The sequence below is a fragment of the Balearica regulorum genome, chromosome 28, assembly GCF_011004875.1.
Source record: "Balearica regulorum gibbericeps isolate bBalReg1 chromosome 28, bBalReg1.pri, whole genome shotgun sequence".
NCBI classification, from domain to species: Eukaryota; Metazoa; Chordata; class Aves; order Gruiformes; family Gruidae; genus Balearica; species Balearica regulorum.
Window position 1 is genome coordinate 396,673 of NC_046211.1, and position 25,291 is coordinate 421,963.

At 55.6% G+C, this 25,291-nt stretch overlaps 1 protein-coding gene across 3 annotated transcripts in view; it reads right to left on the reverse strand.

The window, feature by feature from the left end:
* Positions 1–25,291, reverse strand: part of SNX27 (sorting nexin 27) — a 29,524-nt gene that overhangs the window by 2,293 nt on the left and 1,940 nt on the right. For 2 of the 3 annotated variants that reach the window (XM_075737049.1, XM_075737051.1), the window contains exons 2-12: positions 15,493–15,724; positions 12,613–12,805; positions 11,273–11,337; positions 10,379–10,483; positions 9,235–9,313; positions 7,039–7,202; positions 6,174–6,263; positions 3,814–3,963; positions 3,363–3,491; positions 3,099–3,158; positions 1,135–1,197 (exon numbers count right to left, since the gene is read on the reverse strand). In XM_075737049.1, the coding sequence (XP_075593164.1) occupies positions 1,135–1,197; positions 3,099–3,158; positions 3,363–3,491; positions 3,814–3,963; positions 6,174–6,263; positions 7,039–7,202; positions 9,235–9,313; positions 10,379–10,483; positions 11,273–11,337; positions 12,613–12,805; positions 15,493–15,724 (1,330 nt within the window). The remainder of the gene's footprint in view (positions 1–1,134; positions 1,198–3,098; positions 3,159–3,362; positions 3,492–3,813; positions 3,964–6,173; positions 6,264–7,038; positions 7,203–9,234; positions 9,314–10,378; positions 10,484–11,272; positions 11,338–12,612; positions 12,806–15,492; positions 15,725–25,291) is intronic. The other variant, XM_075737050.1, reaches the window with a different exon arrangement.

Consider the following 25,291-nt stretch of genomic DNA (forward strand, 5'->3'; position numbering starts at 1 on the left):
ACACCCCCGCGTTTCACGGCTCTTTCCTGAACGGGTGACACATCCCACACCGTCTGCTACAGCTTTCTGTTCAAGTCAGACGGGGGCTCTTGCCCTCTTTGATGTCCAACGCTTTCTAGCCAACACAACACAATTCCTACCCGAGAGATGCACCTACCGGTACCGCTGGGGTTAACAACTTTCGGCCTCACTACACACAACCGCGCTTTCTCTCTCCCGAGTTAAATAACCTGCAGCTATTTCCGATGCCTGAGCAAAGAAGTAAAATCTGCAGCGGGAGTACGGCAAAGCACCGGGTCCAGGGTGGCAGAACGGCACGTCTGCATCCCCGCGGAGGATGCTACGAGCCTTCAAGCTTGCACAGAGGCGGCTGTAGACTCTCTGCAAGCCTCGTCCGTGCCTACGCTACGGCAAAGGTGCTGGGATAAAAGCTTGTGAGGGGATATCCTAGAGACAGGCAGGCAAGACTCACGGATGATTCCTGGTACATCTTGAAGCAATTTAAAGTGTTTAGGTTTAAATCCCGCCCGGGCTGAATGCGAGAACGGCCGGGCAGAGAGCAGCAGCAGGAGAGAGGTGCATTTAAGAGGTGCTACAACACGAGAGGTTTTGCTCCCGGCTGTTAAAGCAGTGCTGCCAACGGCATTTGTCAATCCCTAAAGGTCTTTGCTCCACCACTGCAGAAAAACAGAAGAGAAAAACCGCACGCCACTAGACTGTGGCTTCCAGGATGGAGTCTTTGGTCCTTTAAAAGGAGCGCAGAGCCAAAGCGTTCGTCCCTGTACAACCGTGTCCCTTCCCTCTCCTCGGGGAGGCGAAGGGAGCTGTGGCTCGAATCTCAGCAGCGTCATATTCCGGGTCATCCAAAGACCGGCAGAGTCCAGGAGACGGGCAAGTCGGGACCGAGCGTTCCTACCGTCAGGGACCAGGCCTTTAGCACAAAGGCACCTCTGTCCCAGGAGAAGCAGCAGTGGGGTTTGTTACTTTGCGGGTTCCCTCCAAGGAGAAGCCGCTCTCAAAGGACACTGTCCTACGCTAACAGGAACTGGAGCGAAGCAGGAGACACTAGATCCGCAGCAGAGCAGCCAGACTGGCTCAGAGAGCACAGATGCTGTTTGTTTTCAGCCCAATTACCTTGCTGCACATATTGTCTTTACTGTAGTTCTCGTTATCCTTGTCTGTTGCTTCCTCCTCCACCTTTACAAGGGAAAAAAATAAAAAGGGTATAAATAAAAAAGCAGAGCTGGGGGGGGAGGGCAGACGGGAGGAGACTGAACAGCTGGTGATGGAGCGGCTGGATGGGATCTGGGGTGCTCCACGGACGCGGGGAGCCAGAGGAGCTGGGATTCAGGGAATAAGCCAGGCAACCCGCTTGGGCAGCTTCTGCTTCACGAACCGAGCGCCACAAAGACTTTGTTCCTAGGAGGGACGAGATGTCCCCCCAGCTGGGACACAAACCCCAGAGCCAACTCCTCGGCTCTGCGCACGGTGCCCGGGGAGCGCTCGGTGCTTTCTGAAGCCGAACTGTGTAACCGCGTGATACCGAAATTCTCGGCCTCCCTCCTACAAGGCTCAGGGCCGGTACGAAGTGGAGGGAGCTCTGGGGGGCTCCTGAGCGCTGCTCCTGCAATTATCCACCGGATAAAAGGGCCGATCTGGGGCTCTGGGGGCTCCGGAGTGCAGCCCAGCACCAGGAGGTCTCCTCACCCCTCCCTGCAGGTCTGGTCACTCGTGGGAGATTCAGCTTCCACCCCTCAAGCTAAGGCAAGCCACAGATCCCATTTTCTTATTCCCTGGAAAACTCTTCCAGGTTTATCCTCCTCCATCCCGCTGTTACATCCTCCAGGGAGCGTGGCTGCCGCGGCTCAGACCCGGCACTCTCCGCACGTCTCCGACGCCTCCCACGCCCAGCACGGTGCCAGCCCTGGATCCCAGCCACGCCGAGGGTGAGCACCGGCACCCCTGCCCCGGGCCCGGCAGGTAGGAAACTTCCAGGTAAAGAAAGAAGGTGGCATCGTTCCCATTTAGGAGCCTCGACAACCAGGCAGCTGCAGGGCGGATTTTCCTGGATCGCTATTTCAGACTTGCCGCATTCAAGCCCCGTTTTAGGTTCCCGAATCCATCGGCTGGCAGAGACAAGCCGTCAGTGGCAACCGGAGGGCTGGTGCCAACAGCACGGATCAGATCAAGAGCAACAAGAGAGGATCCAACCTCCAACAGTTGTTGATCTCTGACCCCACAAGGGAGAGCCACATCTCCGGGACAGCAGAGACGCGGGATGCTGATTCAGTAGCTGCACACAGGGCGAACCCGGGCCAGAGCACCCCGGGGCTGGCCGAGGAAGCCGACCGCACGCAGCTCTTCTAGCTGCTCTCCGCCTCCTCCCCGCACACGAGGCTGACGGGAGCATTCCCCCGGGACGACAGATGTGGGGCAACCCCAAGGAGGAGCAGCAGCAGATGGACGCGAGGTGATAAAACATCTCCCTCAAGGGGGAGGAGAGGACCGGGGAAGCGCGGTGGGGATGAAGAAGGCAGGGCAGGCTGGCTCGCGTGCATCTCCCCACCCAGGGCTCAGAGCCAGGTCTAACCGCAGCCTCCACAGAAGCCTGAGCAGGCACCTCAGGCTGGGAATAAAAAAACCCCAAAAACACAAAGAAAAAAAAACCCCAAACCCTCTCTGTACATCTCAGCAGCTTTTCGCCAGAGGCTCTCACAACCCTTTCTGAATAATTCAGCAACCTGCATAATCTCTCCGGAGGACGGACGTTTTGCCATCTGCATCCGACAGCAGACACGGGAGAGCAACCGGCCGCAGCCGCTCAGCCTGGGAACTGGTTACCCTGGGTGGTCACGCTGGCGTGAGGCTTTCCCAGTGCCGGGAGCTCCTTGCTCCGGCTGCAGCGTGAAACACCCTCCACCTACAGAGCACAGGCCTTTGAAAGCCAGCTGGTCTACCTCTGCGCTCCCTGGAGACCCGGTATCACTCCCCTGAGCCTCCGACTGCCCCTCGTACAAGCTGCAGTTGAGGACCAGGCAGAAACGCTTGCCGCTACAAGCCTCCTGCGAAGCCACTTCCCTGCAGTGACGGGCTCTTACCTCCTTCCTCCACTTGAGCTCGCAGAAAACCCGTTCGAAGCACTCGTGCATGTAGTTGAACTGCAAAGAGAGAGCAGGCATCCCTCAGAGCAGCCGGCAGCCCAGAGCTCCCCGTGCTGCGGGCTCCTCCTGGCGGCCACCAGCCCCTGCATCACCTCCCGCCCCAAAACCTGGAGCACAGGGTGCTCCTCCAGCTTCCAGGAGAAAAACAAGCAAGCTCTGGGTTTTTCCTTAGCAAATCTGCGAAGAGCAGGGGGTACTTACGTAGGGAGTGAAGATTTTAACCCATCGGGGTTTCTTCTCTCCTCGTGCATACTCAAAACAAAAGGCCATTCCCTCTTCGTCCGTGTCCCACCGCTGCATTTCGTCCCATTCGAACGCTATTACCTGGTTCTGGAGACGACGAAACCCGGGTGAGGGCAGAGCCTGGCAGACTCCCCGAAGGGGAGGTTTGGGACGGGTCGGGCGGCAAGAGCAAAGGGGGGATGAAGATGCCTCGCACAGCCTTGCTGCAGAGACAGCTACGAGCTGAGGACCCAGCGATGGAAACACACGCCAACACCCACAGAGAGATCCCCGCGCTCCCAAAATCCCTTCGGAGACCTCTCGGCAGCAGTCCCACAGCTTGGGGGACGCGGGGCTGGTGCTCTCTCCCTATAGCAAAGCCGAGGGGGCTGAGCCCAGCGCCCCGGGCCCTGCGGCAGAAGCCCCTCACCTCCAGCTGGCCCTCCTCTGTGCAGGCGTGGAGTTTAAAGTGCTTAATGCTGATGGCTGTAATCACATGTCCCTTCCGCCGAGAGTCACAGGAGCAATGGGGGAAGATGATCTCGTTGTAACCCTCGCACGTCCGTAACATGTTTAAATACTGCGGAGAGAAAGGCGCAGGCGTTAGCTTGCTGGGAGGAAGGGAAGGGGACTCCTGCACCCTCCTGCTTCCCCTCCCCACCTCCGCCTCTCGCACGCCCCCTTGGTGCTAATTGCCCCCTTGGAAATCCCCGGCTTCACCCCAGCCCAGGGAGGCTGGATCCCCCCAAAGGAACCCAAAAAACCCACAGGCAGCAGGGCTGTGCTAGGGAAGGGAAGGAGACCCCTCCGGCTGCCCAGCTCCCCTCCCCAAAACATGGAGCCATCCAAGTACAGAGACACACAGAGCTCCTCGCAGCCTCCAGCGCCAAAACCCTTTTCCAGGAGAGCTGGTGCAGCCAGAGCCGCCGATTAGAGCGACCATGTTCCCGCGGGAAGGGGACGGATCCGAGCAAACAGCCCCGGGACCAAAAGCACCGCTCTCGCCAGAGCCGTCCTCCTGACGGTGAGAGGCTGAAGACGCAACCAGAAAAAGAAGCTGCCGGGCAGACACAGGATGCGGGTTTCTCAGGCTCCTTCGATGCAAATGCTACAACTCACGGAAAGGTCCCAAGAGGTATTTTGGCTCGCTCTTTCTTTCTCAGTGTAGCCCGGACAAAGCAGCATGTGAGGCAATGCGCTGGGAGCTCAGCCACAGCTTGGGACATGGGAGAGACGGGAGCCAGTGCTCCGGAGCCCCACAACCCTTCGTTGCACGAGAAAGGTCTACGCAGGGCAGAACAACGAAGTCTGAAGTGACGTTTTAACCAAGGAACGAGCCACGTCCAGACCAATGGGGCCAAATCCTCAGGTGCTGCGCTTCAGGCAGGACCCTTAATAACGTGGGGGAGGCAGAGGATGAAGCACTTTGAATTCAGGGGCTGTCTGGGGCCAGACGGCGTCGTCTTGACCTCCTGCTAGAGCAGGGCCCTGCTGCACTGGGTGTATGCCTCTGTGCGTGTATAGACCCACACGTATATATGTATATGCTGGGATATAACCTTTCCAAAGATTCCGATCTTTCTTTGGTCACTAGAAAGCCAGCGAGAGGAGCAGAAACAAAAGAGCCATGAGACAACCCACAGGAGGAAGCGTCTATTTACTGATCCTTATCATTAGTGAATAATTAACCTTCTTGGCTTAGGAGCTGAGGTGACCCTTCTGCAGTCAAAGGGGCTTTGAGGAGAGGCCCGACCAAGACCAGCCAAGCGGAGAAGGGGCTCCCAAGGGGCTCCCAAGGCCGTTGCTCTTCGAGAGCAGCCACGCCAGCCACGAGAACGCAGACAATGACGAAGTCGAAAGGGCAGCCCGTGTTCGCTCCGTAGAGCGGCCCCCCAGGGAGGTATTTACAAGTCAGATTCTGCTGTTTGATGTTCCAGCCAAGCCTGCGCCTGGCAGATGAGCTCAGGGCACCCCCTTTGCTCCCCCACGTCAGACCGAGCCCCCGAGCATTTGCTGGGCAGAGCGATAAGAGGCAGAAAATCCCTGCGAGCTCTGACACAGGATTTGTAATCTGGGAAAGACTCTGCCGGATGCAGAAGAAACTGAGGCACTGAGGGGGCAGCAACTCGCATCAGGAGTGGGCCAGGACCCCCCTCTCCCTTGGCTAGCCCAGCACCACCATCTCAGTGGCAGTCTGAGGCAGAAAGAGACCTTTGCCTCTCGATTAGGAGGAAGAAAGAGCTGTCCCCAAAGGGCTGCAGGTGAAGGATTGCTACACCACATGTTAAGCACCTCAACCTTTCAACGCCGGCAATAACCCAGGAGGTTTTATCGCTGCCTCGTTTGGAGCCGAGTCAATGAGTGATCTTGCCAAGGACGAGCCGCTGTTCAAACGTGCCCGGCACAAGGGGCGGCTTTGGCTCGTGCAGCGGCCGACCCTCGGGCACAGCCCAGCCCTGCGCCCAGTGTTCCTGCGTGTCTGCACGCCCTGCCCTCCCCACAGCTCTCCGTGGTTACTGCTTTCCAAGAAAGATGTGTTTTTCAAGGCTGCGTGCGTACGATCACAGAACGGTTTGGGCTGGAAGGGCCCTCTGAAGATCATCTAGTCCAACTGCCGTGGGGACATCTTTCACCAGACCAGGCTGCCCAAAGGCCCGTCCAATGTGACCCCGAACACTCCCAGGGATGGGGCATCCACGACTTCTCTGGGCAGCCTGTGCCAGCGCCTCCTTCCCAGACGCAGCACAGCAGACAGGAAGGAAAGCGAACAGGACAAGTAGGATAACTCACCATGACCATCTTTCTCTGCTCACACAGCTTCTGTAACTGGTAGGACTTCTCCTCTGCTTTGATGTAGCCTTTCTTGACATCATCAACAGCCTCAACAGAAAAAGTGAAAGGAAACGCAGGAGGTCAGACTAGAGAATCTCTTCACTGAGGCACAGTGCCTTGCCTTGCCTGGCTGGCCCCGAGGCCACCCAAATTCCTCTGACTCCTGCCCCTGTCACACAGCGGCTTGTAAAACCGCTGGCCAGCACAGAGCCAGTCCAGGAGTCCAAAGAACTTGACAGCTACTGGTTTTATTTCCATTCGTACCAAAGGCTGGTACGGGCCCAGTTCAGAGAGCGTTGGGACAGCATTTTGGGTAGCTGAGACAAAGCAGGATTCATCGTCCTGAGCAGTTATCTACCTCTGAGCTGGTCACCCCAGACTGGCTTTATACAGGCAGTGGGGAACACCGCCCTCCTCGGACTCAAATCATGCTGGAGGACGGGCACGAAGTGAAATCACAGGAAGAAACACCCCCCTTGCTTAGGGCGAGCAGGGAGACGGCTCTTCCCCAGCTGGTCACAGACATCTTCACAGACAACGTATCCTACCCAAGGAGCTGCCTCCTGGGATCCTTTCTGCTCGCTCTGGGAAGGTGACTTCCACAGCGAGAGCGGCAGGAGTCCTCCCTCCTGGTCCGATAGCAACTCGGCCACAAGTTCACCGCGGCACCACCGATTCACCCAACTCCTTGGAGCTACCCAGGCAGGGCTGGCCCTCGATTTCACTGTCACCAGTATGCCAAAGGACGGTGGTGTTTGCTCTGGGAGCCAGGCACTTGCGTTGCCTTATCGCCAGTAAGAGGTTACAGCTCTTGGGCACCTACCTGATGGAAGAAGTAAGTGACTGCCAGGTCATTGTCATTGAGAAGAACCTCCTCCTCTGTAGTGAAGAGCCATTTCCGGATGGTCAGGCACGTTCCCGGCACTGCCGAGGTGTAGTTCTGCACGTAGAGTTTGTGGGGGAATTCGTTGGGTGCCAGTTTACGCACTGGAAAAAGCACAGGAGACGGAGGTAAGCGCAGTGCCACATGCAGCATCATCAGCATCTGCGACTAGAGCCTGGCTGCCGTCCCTCGGCGGTGCCCCTTAGCTGAGCCAGCCGGGATCAGGACCCAGCTCTGCTCCAAGGCCCTTTCTTCTCCTCCCAGACCGAATCTGGCTTTTTTCAATGCCTACTTCCATAGCGCCAGCCCGCTCCGGTCCCTCACAATCGCCTCCAGCGCACAGGCAGGAATCTGCGCGAGACTGGACCCCCCCTCGGCCGCCCTCGAGCATCGCACAACAGCCTGACTTCATCCCTGCAGCGCAAGGGATGTCTGCCCTGCTGAGCCTCAGGACCACGCTGTCCTGGCCCTGTGCACTGTCCCCACAGCCTGGGGGGACCACAGAAGGTCCCCCCTGGCCTGGCAGGCTGCTACCAGAGCCTGGACAAAACCTGCTGCACTGCTCAGCCAAGCTGGAGCAGCTGAGCCGTCAGCGAGCCCCTGTCGAGATGTTTACTGTATTCAAATGTGTTTTACCCAGCTATGACGGACAAAAAGAGGCGAGTGCCAGTACGTCTCCTTCGTCAGGCAGAGACACGGTCACTATCCCACTGCAGAGGGAGCTTATGGTTTCCAGAGAAATTAAATGGAGTCTATCCAGACAGGAATAAACGTGGACGTTCAGTTCACAGCGAGCGTTCAGAAAGCACAAGCCATAAAGGTTAACTGGAGTTTTTACTTCCCAGCACAGTTTGAGAAGCGCACCACTCACAGGAACGAGGAATTAATAGCTCCAGTTAGAGTCTGGCACCGTAAAAGCTTCCTGCAGCAGTCCGTGCCAGCATGCTGCAGCGTCCCACCTCCCAAGAGCAGGAATTCCCACTCGAGGCTCCCTGCACGTCAACCCCCCGGCCCTAGCCTTCCCCCACGGCGGCCGGGCCCCGCTCTGACACGCCAGCACCCGGTAACCCTCAAAACATGACCGCAAACTGGGTGGCAGAGGCAGTTCTGCGATGCCAGCAGTTGTACAGGAGACTGATGATGCTGGCTGCCCCATGGTCAGCAAAGGAAGGCAAACCTAGCCTGTTCTGCGAGATGAGTCGTTTTAGGAGGGCTTTAAGTAGCTAAAAATTGCCCCGGCTGTTCAGCCAGAGTCTTGTGAGCACGAGGAACAGCCCCAGAAACCTCTTCCTACAAGGCGCAGTTTGCCATAACAGCAGGAGGAGTCTGAGGCACAGAGAGATGGCAGTCCAGAAATGAAGGTACCCGGCTGGGAACGAGAAACATGCTTGGCTTAAAACCCAGCACAGGGAAAAATAAAACACAAACCAACTGCTACACCCATTTTGTGGTGTGACCATGACATTTTGGCCTCTCTACAGCTTCAGCAAACCCACGGCGAAGCTGGGCGAAATCAGAGATTGCTGTGGCCAGGCATCTGAAGAGCAGCCAGGAGACCCCAGCACGTGCTACGCTGGAAGGATGGCAATTACTTAAGTGCCAAAACAATCGCCCAGAATCCCACAAGCCTCAAATACCATCAGGATTTAACCGCGGGAGGAGAGATGAGAAGCTAAGATGCAGCCCGCAGCGCACACGCCCCCAGGACCTGGATGTCGCCCACACCTACGTGTACAGACCGTGGGTGCCCTCAATCCACTTCCCGGCACCTTCGTTCGGTCCCAGGCCGGTGCTGTGCCCCCCTCTCCAGAGACCGCCGCCTTGCAGTGACACTGCCCGCTTTTTCTAAGCTCGCTGGACCCTTTGAACTAAAGTAAAACGCGTCTCTGGGTTTAACAAAAAGCTCATCTCCTTGAACTGCTTAAGAAAGGGAAAGTCAAGCGGCAGCAAAAAAAAAAAAAAGCCATTGAACTTTGAGGGCTCCTCGCTCTCAGAGCCTGCTGCGCCTGCCTGATTCCTCCCGGGGCTCCTGATTTTGTGAGATAAGCCCTAAATGAGAGTGCCACTGGGCTCTGCGAGCGCTGCAGAGCTCTCTCCTCGGTTGCTCGTCAGCACCGGGGGGATTAAAAGACTTACCAAAGGAATGATTGATCACTTCAAACAAGGCGAAGTAGTTGGCGGTAATACTGTCCATTCCGACTTTCGCAGCCACAGCCTAAAGAGCAACCGAACGGGAAAACGGGGTGAGCAAAACAGGAGCCAGCAGCTGGCCGTCCCGCTCCGGGGCAAGGCTGGCTTCATACAGGTTATTCCCAAGTGTTCCCTAACCCGAGGGGTTAGTCACCGTGGAAAACCTGAATTTTACTCTTCCAGTAAAGCCAGATGTTTTCTTAAGGAAGGGCTTAGACTCTGCTGCTTTCGCCTCCCTGTAAACTGCTCTCAGTTAAGTGCCGCCGTGGCTGACAATCAGCTCATCTTTTCCTGCGAAGCCTCCAGCTTCAGTTCCTAACAGAAGAGGGTGTACACCTCTCCTGGGGGTTTTCTCCAGCAACGCTCCAGTCCTGCACGCCACTACCACAGCCAAAACTAGGGAAGTTCAACCACACGAAGGCACGGCGAATCCCACCCGCGGGACTCTGCTGCACAGGGCTGGAGCTCCCCAGAGCCTGCCCTTCCGCAACCCCCCGGCTCCCTCGCTTGCAGCAATGTTTCTAGTGCCCCTTTCAAAAAGGGGTCTTCCCCGCATCATCTTACTCCTCCTAATTCATCGAATTCCACTTTTCCTCCTGAAGTCAGGCATACTTAGTTTTCCACTTAAAGCCCTGGGCCTCCGGCTGCTCGCAAACCTGTAGCATGGCCAGAGGATTCCCCAAAAGGGGTCACTACCCTTAATATTCCACTCGCCGTCCCGCCACGCAGCCACAGCGAGACTTGCGCATTGGCTGCCGGCAGCTCTTGGATCCAACCCCCCCACTGCAGCCTCCGCAAGCCGTAACACACAATCTGCCTGGCGCTCAGAGCCATCCGCCAGCTTTACGATATTATCAGCAACAATTAATTCAGTGATGACTCTGGCCTTGCAGCTGAGCCTGCCAGCCAAAGCGCTGCTTTGGCACAGTGTAAGGTTAGAGTTCTCTAGCGTCCCCGTCCTCTCTGCTACAGCAAAGCGGCGTCACCGATGCCCCCTGCACTCGAGAGGAGCAAGTGGGTGCCCATGGGGTCTCGGTGAATGTCCGAATCGCGTTAATCTTCCATCAAGGCAAAAAAAGCAGCAGCCCACCTGGTACACCTGGTCTGTAGTGCTGTTCTTTTTGACTCTGACGGTCACTGTTGTTATATCTGGCAACGCGACGCGGAGCTCCACGTCCGAGACGCCGTTGTAATTCTGAAGGAGGGAAGGAGAGAGGACAGAAATCAGCGTCACATGAACCAAGCCTCAAGCTCTGTTTATTGCCTTGCACTGGCTAATTAAGATGGTCACTTCTAACAACCGCCTGCTCTGCAAGCCTCACAAATCCCATTCCAGTCTGCACCAGAGGAATTCTGAGAGAAGGAAGATGTGAGCTCTGCTCCGAGACAGGAAGCTGAGCAAACCGCTTCAGACCACGGCGGGGCAGGATTTTCCATTCACGGGTTTGCCAGCGAAGAGCGAGAGAAAGCTCTGGGACACGGCAACTTAACGCACCATGGAAAGGTTGGGAAAAGAGCAGCAGCTGAAGGGCAAATAGCAACTCAGTGCTGCTGCCTGCAGCTCAAACCTTGGGAGAAGCAAGTCAGACAGTGGCCAGAGGCTGACAGCTACAAACAGCTCACAAATGCAAAGCTACCTGGGCTGCCACCAGCACAGAAACCAGCAGGAGAGCCAGCAAATGCGTTTTCTCTGCTGGGTGTTCCCTTGCCAGAGCCAGGGTACGCAACATGGCCGGTTCTGCTCTGTGCACGCCTCCGAGAGCGGCACCAAAGCTGCTCATAGCTACTGCTACGGAGAAGAGGATTCCTCTGTGCGACAGCAGACAGCAACCTGCACCTTGACTTTTTGCCATGGCTTTCTATTCAACCCCCGAGGCTTTGGCAGGGAACGTCTCTGCTCTCGGATCCAGTTCTACCAGGCACTTATGGCCTCTGTAACGGGGGGGTCACGGCAGAGCTTTGGCGCTGTCGCCTGTGTGCCTACCTCGTCCGACTCCGACAGGAACTCCTGCATGATGTCGCTCTCCCCAATGACGCGTATTGAACACACTGCAGGACAGAGAACGCAGGTTAGTGGGGTGCCTGGGGAAAGGGGGAGCCCTCCCCTCCTGGGACTGGCCCAAAGGCGACACAGAAATAACAACCGTCTGTTCTGCGGGCGGCGTGAAACAAGGGTGGGAGCTCCTGCCCGGAAAAACCTTCTCAAAGCGAGTGCTTTCCGGGCTGTATCAGGTGTCCTGGCCCGAAGCCTGATCCAGCCTGAAGCCCCTACAACAGCAAGTAACAGCGGTGTTGAGTAACTCCCCGGGATACTCCCTGCGGGTGAAATCCAGGCACACAGTCCACAGGAGGTTTAGACTATACTTAAAAGTGGGCAAAAATTTCATAAGTTGTACTTTTGCCTCAAAAAAACCCCCAAACCCCACATTATTCCAGAGGGACTGAAACTATTCAGGAATTTAGGCCAAGTTCAGCAAATAATTTGGACCCAAACTGTATCGTATTGCCTCCAAGATGCAGCCAGTCTGCCCTTCCTCTGGCCAGCTGGTAACTGAGGATGACGACGAAGGAGCTGGGCAAGGTCGAGCTGAGGAAAAACCTGACCCACGTCCACCTTTGGGGAAGAAGAGGCTTCACTCCCAGGTGCTGGGTAAGGGAAGAGGCCGTTAAGCTCACACAAATTAACTGAGCTGCTTCCAGGCAACTAAGAAAATAACACAGCATCCCAGGAACGAGGGGTGATTGCTCCCCGAATCCCACCTACAGCCTCTCCACTGCAAAATGTGGGGTCAGGTCTTTTAGCCAGGCACTCGGATACAGGGAGCAGGTTTTGCATCCACTTTCCCATCACCTGAGCTCGACCTAACGGAATCTCCTGCCACAGGTATTACAGCTCTGATTGCAAAGGGCCCAAGCGTTCAGCCAGGGGCAGGCTCGGGTCACTGCTGCTTGAGCCGAGCTCCCTGACGAGAAAGGCCTCGAACACGACTTTCTCCCCGCTCCGAAGTTCCCCTCATCTCCCAGATTACTGGTGAGCAACATGACACTATAAATAAAAGCTTCTTGTGCGTTAAAAAACTAATTATACATTTTGCTGTTGGAAGCGCGCTGCAAGCTGGTAACACACGCACCATTAAGCCGTGGCGAGTCTGAGCTCCCTCTCCCCACTTCAGCTGTAAAATCCAATCCAGCTACAAACGAGCTGCTTTCCCTCCCAGATAAACAAATCCCCGTGAAGTCTGGGACCACCCGTGGCAGGATTTGTTTCCCTGCTCGTGAGGAAGGCGGCGCAGGGCTGCCTGGGCTCTGCTCCCGGCTCGGTACCTTTCTCCAGGTACTCTTCCAGCCCTCGCCGCCGGGCGTCCAGCTGCTGCTCTGACAGAGAGAACGGCCACTTCCCCGGGAGCCGTGGAAAAGTGAAGTTGGCAAATTCCCGTTTCAGGTTCTGGTGCAGGATGGCAAACTCCCGGTACCGCTTCGAGCAGAGCTGGCGGCCCGCCATGTAAACGTTGTAGACCTGCGAGTAGAGAAGAGGCTCGCTGCGGGGAGGAAAGATTTCCAAACCCAAACTCTGCCCTCCCAGCCCCACAGGTAGCGCAAGACTCAATTAGGAGGGTCTGAGCTAGAATGAGAGACTGGTAGGAATAGTTAAATACACCACTGTGTATCCCTGGAGCTGGGGGATGTCCCGACTACTACCTCCAGCTGACAGCAGCAGGATCGGCACAAGTTCAAGGTGCCTTTCTACTCCAGAGGAGAGGAAAAACGCCCAAACCTTTTACAAAAGGCCCCGAGCTGTGATGCAGCTGTCGCGGCGTTCACCAGGACCACGTCCTGCACACAGGAGGGTCCCCAAGACGCACCAAGCCACCACCAGACGGATGCCACAGCAATACCGTGCCGACAGCATCAGCGGTTTTCGGCAACAAGAGCCTCGTCGTCTTCCAGATGTGCTCGATGCTGTATCTCCAGCTTGTTGCAGAACCGAGATTCACGTTGCAGCCAAAGCCCCAGAGCTTTGGATTCTGGTCACGGCTACCTCCCCTGAGACACGGAGAGGTCCCGCACCGAGCAGGAGCTTGGTTTGTGTTTGGAGACAGCCCTAGGCACATCCCAGGGGAGAGGCAGCACGAAATCTTTCAGGAACACTCCGAGTTAACGGTTTCTTCACGACACATGCACTTTTCCAGTTTCATCCTGGACACCACTAAGGAAATAGGACTCTGCTCCCAAATAGGGGGAAACCGGAGCAGAGTTACGGTTGCAGGACACTGCGATGCTCTTCAGGGAATTCCCTTCCCGTTCATTAACCAGCCGCCTCCATTTTTAAAGCCAAGCTGCTCAGTCTCACAGGCAAGTTAAACAAGCTCTTATCTAGGCACTGCTAACATGCCTTGGTGATAAGGAGGTCCCAAACAGCAGCGTTACCTTAATTAGCTTCACGTGAGGAAAGGGATGCAGCGGGGAAGAGAGCAGGTTCACGCTTTTTAACATTGCAACAGGGACAGGTTTGCAACCGCAACCTTTCCTCTCGAGGAGAGGAGCGTCGCCCTCCGCCGTCCTCCCGAAGCCGAAGGGCTGGTGGAGTCTGGCGAGAGGCACATGCTGCAGATGGAGGATGGCTTCAGCTGCGTTGGAAGCCTCAGAACCCCAACCTGCTCCCCTGGTGAGGGCCCGGAGCAGCCCCAGCTCGCTCGCCCTCCGTGTCCATGCTCCAGATACCTGCCTGACAACCTGCACCAGGGGAAAGCGCTCCAACAAACCCAACAGCTTCTTCCTTATAAAGCAGCATGCCTTCAACCCTTCCAGCATCGCCTGGGGAGAAGGCGCCAGGACGGGGGGCCTGGGGATCTGAACGATTCGGAGGAGGTTCCCTTCGACCCCCTGCACTGCGCTGCTTTAAAAACCTCTGGTCTCTGGGTCCCTTCTTCTCGGGTCCCACGCCTTATCTGACAGCATCCCGTGGGGAGAGCACGCGCTCCCCATGAGGTTGCGGATCCTCAAGGATCCCATCTGTCCCCTTTGGAGACCGGCGCCAGGGTGACCTGTTGAAGTGACACGTTTTGCACAGGAGCCCGACTCTTCTTGCGAGCCGAGCTTCCAGCCACGAGTGAAAGCAGCGGCGTAACTAAACCATCCACCCCCACCAATGGCCATGCAGGTCTCTGGCTCCGGAAAAACGAAGTCAGCACATGGAGCAGAAGAAAATGATCTGGACACATGTAGGACTGTGCTCCTAACAATAAGCAGCTTTTTGCAGGGGGGAGAATGACTGCCCTTGTGCGTGCTTCTGTCTCTACCAGTCGCCGACCAAAACTCAGAGCCAGCCGGGGTTCAGTGCAGGCTCTGCTGATCCTCGCCGCAGCTCAGACCCGAGGCCGGCAGCGAGACACGGGCTGCCGGAGGACGGGCCGATCGAGAGAGTTTGCAAGCTGAGCATCTGCGAACATGACACAGCCAGGCAAGGAAGCTGGAGCTAAGCAAGGTCAGGCTGAGTGAGGAGGCTAAATACACTCCGAAGGTTGCAAGAAGAAACAGTTCTGCAGATGAGTGGCTTTATCCAACCCGGTTCTGGGTCCCTCTCCAGACATTTCCTTACCAGCTGCAGCCAGCCATCCCTGATGAGCCAGAATCCACCGTAAGCCTCAGAGGATGCCTCCATGTCCAGGAAAATGACTGCCAGCCTCCCCAGTAAATGCGACAGAAGAGGCAGGGAACCCAAAGAAAAAAGATTGTTTTACAGCTACTTCCCCCTAAAGGGAAAAGGGAGACGGAAGGGAAAAGTAGTTCTCGAGATGGGGAGCTATGCTCCAAGACATCTGTTCCCTTTGCTTTTACATCTATCCTGGATGCCCTTAACACTCGGTGTGAAGCAGGAGGCACAAATACAAAAGCTTGTAGGGACAAAATAATAACTTCCTACTTAATCTTCACAAGACATCAAGCTATTGCAGAGATACTAATAAAAAGAGTGTCCCAGCACATGGGAAATAGCTGCAAAAGAATAACCAAGCACAGTAAGAGTGAAGACGGGCAAGCCTACATAAGACAGCGACAAAACCAGTCAATAATAAATTAACACGCCTTGTCCTGAAGATGAGAAAAGAGCGTTGCCACCAACTGTCACTAACAGCAGGGAGCATGCCAGCCCAGGGCGCAGATACCCGGAGATACCCAGAAAACGCTGTCCAGACCGATACTAACCACAAACTTCTCGCCGTTTTGCTCCACGTGCTTGTACGTGGGGATGGAGATGGGCACAGCCTGTTTTTCCGTGTAGTCGTAGAACGACTGCCCCAAAGAGTCGTCACCGGGATCGAGATTATCTGCCTCGTGGGGAGGCACGGACAGCACGGTCAGAATTAACTCCTTCTCTCCGGCGCGAATCAGGTCCACCACTTGCTTGTGCGTTGCTCCTTCGACATTCACCCCGTTCCTGCGAAAGAGAAAGCAGAAAAGCCATAAGCAAGGCAGAGGCGACCACAGAGCCTCCACACCATGCCAGGGCCAGCCCAGGGCTCCATCACATCCCCACTTCCCTTGGAAATCCCTCCAGCCTCAACTGCGCTGGCTGCCCCAGCTTCCCTCCGGTCTAAACTTGACTCGTTTTTCCTATTGATGATTTCTTGGGTTATTACTGAATCACGTTTCACAACTTCAGGCACAACTAAAACTTCTTTAAGGCTCATGCACCCCCTTGGATATTCAGAACCGGTTTTGTGGGTTTTGCCATTTCTCAGTGGTACGACATGGCACGATGGTGCCCAGAAAGCGAGCTTTTCCCCCATTCAGTAAAGGCAAATGCACAGAGACCACAGAATCGGGGAAGAAAACACTGAACACGTAACACACACTACTGCCAGGGCAAAGCCCATCTCCTGATCCTCAACAGCTCCAAAACATAAGTGAATTTCCCTAAACCTGGACTGAAACTTCCAGGTGAACAAGATGAGGCAGCAGGTGAGGAGGCTGGGACAGCACAGGGGAGCGATCTCCGAAGCCGGCGCTCCCATCCACCAAGACACAGCGCCTGCGAGCACGTCTGCTTCGTGAAACACAAAGGAGACGTGCATTTGCTTCAGCTGCCTCTAGGCAAACCGCTCTGCCTTGCCCCAAGCAGCCCGGGAGCCCTGCTACAGCGAGTAACATTGCCTTTCTGCTCCCTGAATCACTCCAATCTCATCCCCAGAACTCCTCACAATTATGTTCCCAGCCCTCCGGGAGCCCCAGGGAAGCTCTGAAGACCCAAGACATGCCCAAGCCACCTCTAAAGTGTTCCTGATATCCTGCTCTCCCTGCCGGCTCAGTTAACCAGCCCTCGGGTCTTGCTTTTTGCCCAGAGGATACGGACTGTACCTTGGCCAGCCTGGAAAGATGCTGGACCCGCGACTCGACAAAGAGACCAGTTAGGTTCTCTTCCAGATCTGGAAAAAGACAAGCCTGGTTTTCCTCCTGATAAGAGCTAAATTTAGTAGCGAGTCTCCATAAACTTGCAGTCATCATGAGCGTCTCTGTGAAGGGTTCGGTATCCGAAACATTCCCTGTATAAACAGGAACAGGCAGAGCTTCACCCACCACATCCCCAGCAGCCAGCAAGGCTGCCGGAGAGCCCATAGATCACAGGAGACGACAGGTCCCTTTTCACCTCTGCTTCCCAAGCAGCCTGGAACAAACCAGCCAAGGAGTTTCTCCCCGCTGCAGCAACACCGGCAACCACGTCACAACGCCAATTTGTCTTCGCTTGCACTTAGGGATTTCTCCACCAAGAAAGCCTGGCGTCGCTCTCATTCTGCTACGGCGGTTGCCTGATGCTTCAGAGGAGTGCAAGAGGAAAGCTGCCTGCTTTCCCAGCCACGAATCCTGACCGTGCAGGGAGAGAACAGGCTCGCAAATACTCCCTCTGGCAATCAGCTACTCCTTCCTGGAGCCTGGGGACAGACTGTCATCATCTCACCGCCGAGGACGTAGCGCTGGTCACGGAATCATCCCAGCTCACCTTAAATCAAGCGTGGGACTTAGCTTTCAATCCCCAGCTCTCAAACGCAAGAGAACAGCTCTTACTGCTTCACATTGATCATTGTTTATCAAACTTTTACTTAGAAGAATCGCCCTGGAAAGATTCAATCTCGACTTACAAATCTGGGTGAGAGATCCCAGGCTCTGAACCAAGTTTTAAAAAGCCCGAGGCGGTGTTTGCGAGCCAGAGACAGCACTTGGGCTTTGCCAGGAGCTGGACAAGAAGGCTGCCCCCGGCTCAGACACTACCTGCGGTTATCAGCCCTCTTAGAGCTCCCGTACCGTTCCGGGGATAACGAAGCCACCCTTGGCTGCAGCCCCTGGGCTCTGCGCCATAGGAGCGCTCAGAGTCGTACGCTGCTTTTTTTGAGGCCGTTAAGTTCAGGAGGAGGGAAAATCCCCTTTCAAGGGCAGAAGCGCGGCCTCCAAAGCAGCAAACTGAGCCGCAGAGGGCAGCCCTCGTTACCGATCGAGCTATTAGCCACCCACATCGCCACATTAAAGGGACATTCACTTCGTTGCACCTGACGGATGTTCGTGTGCTGCTCGCTTATCCCAGCTCCCTTCCACTCGCCTAGAACAAACCCCGTCCGCAAAGTCCTGTGGCACCGCTGCCCAAGTATGACTTTTGGTGGATGGGGATGAGACGGCAGAGGCTCCCGGCACACGGAGAAGGCTGCTGTTTGCCCACACCAGGCTGGCCATAACGACCCTCCTCTGCCTCTGTCCTTCTCTCTTCAGGACAGGACTGGGACACGCAGAGGAGTTTAATCACCGTTCCCGCCTGACTTCAAGCCTGTCTCCAGGCAGCGAGGGGCAGAGCCCCCCTCCAGCTGCAGGACTCGCTGCTCAGTCCACAAAAGTCAAGGCTGGTTTTCAGTTACTCAGCCCCAGCTAGGCTGGAACTAAGTCCTCAGCACCATCAGCACCAACCTCAGACACTGCGCTTTCCCTTCTGCCAGCAGACCGAGAACAAACACAACCGCCAGCTTCCTCCTCTTCCTCTCCCACACCCTCCTCAGCCTGTGGTGACTTCTGCTGCCACCCATTTCCTCCCCAAGCCGACACCAAACCCTGGGAGGGGGCAAGGACAGGACCCGGGACTCCCGACAATCAGACTGCAATGCATCATTTCATTCACAAAAAAACCCACCCAAACGGTAACACCCACTGCCGGCTCTCCATCGCTCCCAGCGGGCTCCTGCCTCGGACCAGCTGCTGCTTTAACAGCAGCCCCGCTCGCCCCTCCGCCATGCCGAGCCCTGGGAAGGAGCAGTCGGAACCACGGACACACAGGGCCGGAGGACTCGCACCTTTGCAATAAAGTCGCCATAGCAACTCAGGCTGGAATCATCACCGCGAACCGAGGGAGAAAGGGAACAGTAAATCACACGACGCAGGAGCGGCCGGCAAGGCGAGGGGTGCGCAGCTGAACGACATGCTGTTCATGCGGCCGTGGGCCTGCTGGGATGCGAGAGCCCAACGCACTCTTCCCGAGACAACCGGACACTCGGGTACTTTGCTCCTCGAGCTTCTGCCTCTGTTTAGAGTTGAAAAAAAAAACAACCAGGCGTTACCTTTATGCACGCAGTCCCAGGAGAGTGCTGCTCGGCCCCGAGCTGACCGCAGGGCTGGCTCCCTCCACGCCTTACAGAAAGGACGGACGACGACCGGATCCGAGGAATCCTTCCCTCCACAAAGGAGGTACCGCAGACCACACACGGCTCTCTTCTGTGCAGGAAGGGAAAGAGAGAACTCTGCACGCGGCAGGACAGAGACCACGGCCAGACGCACGCAAGCCCCGGCAAGGTCTGCTAGAATTCAGCAGCGCTCAAAGAGCAGCTTCCTCCGACAAATGGCTTCTCTCAGCTGCCCGCCACTAAACGTGGATGTGGTTAAACCAGGAGTACAAGGTTCTGTCACCTTCCACTGCAGGATGGTGGCGAGCCTCCTTCCCTCGGCACCCGGCCTCCTCTTCGGCTCGCTGGGAACACGAGCTGCCCTGCAGGAAGGTTACTGCAGGGAAGCTCTGAAGTCGGTGGGTAGAAGTGATGCTGGAGCTGCTCTGTGTGCTGTTGGACCAGGCAACGTGGAGGCTTCCCACGCAGGAGCATCCCCATCCGACCAGGGCTGCAAAGGGGCTCCCAAAGGCTCTTGCCGTTCCCCCGGGGAGCTGGGAAGAAGCCGTCCTCGTGCTGGTTAGGTCGGCCTAGCTCGATATTCGCCATGCCGAAGGGCTCACATTGGCTGAGCCAGATGAGCCAAAGACAGCATCACCCCAAAGCGCTCGTTACCGCGTCTCCGACGGCAATTGTCTCACCGCAGCAGAGGGAACTGCCCGTGCCGCAGTCCAGCACGATGCCAAGGACGCCTGCCACGACAGGCCTGGGCCAAGACTCCGGACTGTGACCCCAGGCAGCGGCACACTTTGCTTCCCGCTGACGCTGGTGCAAGGGCAGACACCCCGAAACGCCTGGGGCGAGAGCAGGCACTGCCAGCAGCGGCACTCGCCCGTTAGGGCTCGCCCGGTGCTACGGGGGAAGCCAAGCTCTGGGAATTACAGCAGGTTATGCTTAAGAAAAGATCTTCAGCCTGTGGTTCTGCAAGCTCCTGCCACAAAAAAATACCTGCCGGGGGGCAGAGCAGACCGGCAAGTGTTCTCGGCAAGAACAGGAACCACTGGCAAACACCGGGAGACCCTGAGGACGAAGTATGCGTTTGACAAAGCAGAATTCCCCATCATACCGACGCTAACGAGCAAGATCCCCGAGACACAGAGAAGAACATTTCACTTCTCCCATTTGTACAACGAATGACTCATTTTCTGCAAAGGCTTCTTAAAATTTCCCAACTCTCTGTCTGTCAAGAGATGACAAGGAAATTTACTGCAAGAAAGCCTGCAATAAGCTTCCTGGAGATTAAGACCACAGCCTGCCTTCGTGCTTCCTTCAGGCAAAGCGCCGACCCAGCCAACAAACCGTCCAAGGGAAAACACCCCAGAAACGACCCAAATCATCTTTAAGGTTTTGCTTTTTAGCAGAGGAGCGCCCTCAGCCATCCCGTGCTGTCGGCAGGACCACCGTGGCAAAGCACAGGTCAGAGCTCTCCCGTCCCGGCGTGCCAGAGCCTGGCTGCGTAGACGTGGCCTCAGCAGTGAGCCTGGCACAGGCAGCCACACCACAACCCCGTGCGTCACCCCCTTCTTAACAGGGACGCTCTGTCAAGTCCCCTTCTCCCCCCAGCTTTGCATCTTCCACCTCCTGACGCTTGGCTCAAAACACATCTGGCTCCAGCTCTGTCCAGGGCTGTACGTTAAGGCCATAAAATTCCGTACGTCGCCGAGAAGCTCCCCGCAGTCCTGCTTCTTCTCTAACACGCCGGTTCTCACCGGCATGCAGCTGCAGGAGAGGTTTTAAGCACGGTGCTAAGACAACAGCAGCAGTGACGGATTATTCTCTGCTCTGAGAAGGGCTGATGAAGGAAGAAGAGTGCTGAAGATGAGATCCAGCGCCAAGGGCAGTCGCCACAGGGATCAGCAGCCTCCTCGGAGGCTCTGGAATGAAGATGAACAGCTAATGAGCTTACTGGACACAGTGGTGTGGGACAGCTTCTCCAGGCTCGCCGCAGCAGCCGCAGAAACAGGCTCTTCATCCTCTTCATCCCTCTCCCTTCTCAAACCCAGCTAGCGCCAAGCACCAAAACGGCTCCACATGATGCCACCAAAAATAAATTATGGGGTGCGTTTGGAAAGGGGCAGCCGCTCTGACGGCGCCGGCTCCCTTCCACTGCTCCTCGGGAGAGCAACGTCTTCGCCCGACCGGCGCGCAGCAGCTTTAACAGACCCGGCTCCTTGCAGCCGATCCCAGAGGAGCGTTACATTTCTCAGTTGCACGACACAGACGAGACCACTCAAGCTAAACGGTTGTCCCCTGAACTGCTCGGTCCCCAAAGCCAGACGGCCGTCGGCACAAGCCTTCCCCAAACCGAGCCACCCCAGGGCGCGATGATCCTGCTGTGCTGTTCAGCTGAGGCCGAAGCAGTACGAAGCAGTATTTCCTCATTTCTAATCACCCAAAAGAAGGGAAGCCAGCCTTTCTCTCTTACAGCTAAGCAATCCAGACCCTGCCCGATATTATTGCGATCAGATAAGACACCCAGGAAGACACTAGCAAGTGCGATTCCAGTGACCCTTCCTATTTCTCTTATGTGGGAGAGACCAGAAGGCAGCTGGGATAATTACCGTTGTCACAGAAGCCTCTTACAACATTTTAAGGAAGTTTTAACGGCCCTGTGCACATTGACAGGCTCTGCTCTGGCAAACAGCATGATTGCTGTTCATGACAACAAGGAGTCCTTGCAAATTAACACTTCTGAAGCACCCTGAACGAAGACAAAGAACGTTAACATTCCAGCAGGTTAAAAACTAAATACTACTGAAAAGCAAACAAGTACTGACTCAACAGTGGAAAGCTGTTAGTCGTGCTGAAAAAGGAACAATATTTTGGACACTTCCGCAACCAAATCTGTATCAAATCCACTCTGGAAACCCAGGAGCAGTTAATTGCAATCAGCTTCTATACCAGCAATAGGAGACACAATCTAGGTCAAGGCCTCCTTGGTTTTCCCTTCCCCGAACCATCGCAAAACCACCCTGAGAAGCCCAGAGATGGACAGCGCTGCCGGACCGCAAGTCCCAGTGCTAGCACGGAGCTGGGCTTTTACGCGTCACCTTTGTGACCAACATCAAAGCAACGATTCTTATCTCTTCCTTTTGTAGACCCAGATTCTCCTCTGCTCAGTTCGAGCTGCTGACGACCAAGTTCAAGGCTGTGACAGCAGTTTTGGTTTCCCAGCAGAGCTCTGAGCAACGTCAATGAGCCCCTGAGGACTCTGCAGACCACACGCTGAAAACCACTGTCACGAGATGCTCCTCCGGAGAAGTCCACCTCTTCGAAACGGCATCCCGGTCCAACTGCAGCCTTGGCTACGGGGGTTCACGAGAACCCTCAATGACGCTTCGGACTGCAGCTCACATTTTGCAAGCACAGGTTTGAATCCCAGTAAAAGGAAACTCTCCCCCTGCCTTATATTTCGTCTGTCGCTGCTTCACCAGCGTTCAGACTGGTGAACAAGGGAGGGAAACGATGGGTACCGAGAAAAGGCACTGCAACACACCGGGCACCAACGTCCAGCACATCCCCAGCCGCTCTTCCCCACCAGGAGCCATTTCCATGGACTGACCCGTTTGCTTCGTTATCTTGAGCCGAACAAAGCAGGAGCGGAGAGCGCAGGCGGCGGAAATGGGTTTAAATTTTTCCAGCTTCAGTCTTCGCACCCATTCCTAGGCATGCGTAGAGCTCCGTTTAAATATACTGCAGAAGTGTTAACCCAGGGTAGATAAAAAGGCTCTTGCATTTATCTAATTGTACGCTTAATGGAAAACCCAGCACACGAAGGTTCTTCATTTACCCACTGCTGTTATCTCTCCAGAAAAAAAAAAAGATACATTTGCAGTTTTTCACTCAAAGAGCCAACGCCAGCCTTATTGAGCACACCGAGCACAGGCTGAAAGGCGCAATCAGGAGACCCGAATTATTCCCAGGTCTAATCTACAGCTTTAACTGGGTGAATCTGCTCCCCCTCCTCCTGCCCTGCTCGTCAGAGGGGGAGAGATGCTGACCCACAGTAAAACGCTCTGAAAAACGTGTGCAGGAAAGCCAGGGATGGAGCCCGGAAAGGCTGGGGTGAATTCAGGAACGTTACCGGGAAGACGGTGTGTTTAAGAGGTGGGAGGAGGAAAGACAGGACATGCACCTGCTGCTCCTTTTTACAGACCGTTCTGGACCTTTCCGAAGCAGAACCAGCTTTTTCTGTCCCAACTCGATACACAAAATTAGACTTCAGACCAAGAAGAGATAAAGAGTTTAATCTCCCGAGGGAAATGCCTTTTACCCCACACACCAGGCACGAGTCACTCCCCACGAGCGTCAGCACGAAGCCGTCTCCGGTGGGGGTTACTCCATCAAGACCTGTATCGAGGGGTACGAAACCTTCCCTTGAAGCAGTCGGTGCTGCCACCATTTCAGACGTATTTTTGGATGCAGGAACGAGCGATGGAGACCACTTCTCCGGTCCAGCGGGGCACAGTACCCCCCTACCCTCGCAATCCCACCTAGATCGGACCAGGTTTCTGCTGCACACGGCTCAGTAATATCGAGAACAAATCCCTTCTTTATCTGTTCTATTATTTTTGAGCGCACTTCCCTGCAAACAGAGCAAACGCTAGTGAGATAGTGAGATTTTCTTCCCTGTCAAGATTAGTTATGATTGTCATTCACGGTGATAATCAAGAACTAAATTAGCTTTCATTGTCTGTCTCCAATGCCCTCAACACCCACAAACACACAACCAGCTAAGAAGATTAGAGAGCACGCCATAGCTATGTCGCAAAACCAGCCTTCGAAAGCGAGAAGTCTGAGCTAGATGCGAGATATAGGAGCGTGACGCAGCGAAGGATGCCAAAAAAGGGCTTCGCAGTGACGACAGGAATAAACGCATGTCCCGGGTGAGCTGGGGAGGAAACGTGGGGCGACAGACCCCACAGACAAGTTACCACGTGCTAAATCCCCCGTTACGCTGCAGCAACAGCCACAGCAATTCCATCACGGCCACGGAAGAATCTCATCTCTCGGGCTCCTGCTCCAAAAAACTCTCCCGGGCCAGTTTGCTGAGGGTTGCAGGAGGCGGAAACAAAGCCCTGCTCGGAAACCAACAGCCTGCTCAGAAAACACCAAACCTTTCGGTGGTTTCAGCACCCGAACGCCACACAAGATCTGTAAAGACGCCGGGCAGCCAGTAATTTTGACCAAAGCACCAGGTCCTTACCCCACTGCCCGGCTCCAGACCCCTGGCGTCGCTTTCGGCGACTGCCGAACCCGCCGGGGGACCTGCGGGAGGATGAAGCGGGCGCCGGGACCGCCGTGCCGGGGAGGCGGCGTCGGATGGGCCCCCGTGCCTCCCGGGGAACCCCACCCCCACCATTGTGCGCAGGGTGCTGCTGTGCAAAGGAAGGGAAATCAGAGCTATTTTTGGAGTCTTGTTTTATTGTTTTCTACTCCAACTCACAACCGTGCTAAGATTTACTTACAGGAGTTGGATTTTAATAGACCCAGGGAGAATCAGCGTCCTCTTGGCAGAGCGCGCAGGGACACGGGGTCCTCACGCCGCCAAAATGCAGCCGGTACCATGTAATACTTTTTGGGCTGATTTACGCAGCCAGGTTAACAAAAGCGATAGGCGATATCGGAAAAGGGCGAGAGCCAATCTGGCAGCGCTACAAGAAGATGCACGGGCAAATTAAAAGCGACTTCTCCCAGGAGATGAGAAGTGGCAGATAAAGCAAGAGGAAATCCCCCAGCCTTCCAGCCCAGTTGCTCCCTGCCCCGTGGAGGGGGAAGCCAGGGGTCCAGAGAGCCTGAGCAAACACTCTGCATGCCCCCCCCGCCTCGTTAACCATCGTTATCTGCAGGTCTTAACTCTTTCCCACACTGCTGCGTGGTTTGGTGACAGACTAAAGGTCAGGCCCTCGCCTCACGCCGGCCTCAAAAACCTACCTCTGATTTCAAACATAGCATTTTAAGCGTTTCCCCACAGCGGGCACAAGGGAGAATTTCAGCTCGGCACCTTGCAACGCATACAAAATATTCACCCTTGGTCAATAAATGCTGTTCCCTCAAGCAGATCCTCCAGGTGCAGAATTCACCCCCTGCATGGTTCTTCTGCACAGAAAAAAATCAAAGCGCAAAGTATTTGGGTCACGCGGGCGAGAGCCAAATCCCAACAGCAAGCTTTCTGCGGGGCACGGCCAGCTCGCTAGCCACGGGCTAGTCAGAACAGATCTTCTCTGCTGGGCCCAAACACACGCTGTCGTCCTTCACACACTGCAGCCTGCAAAGACTGGCAGCAAAGCATTCCTGCTGCTATGAAA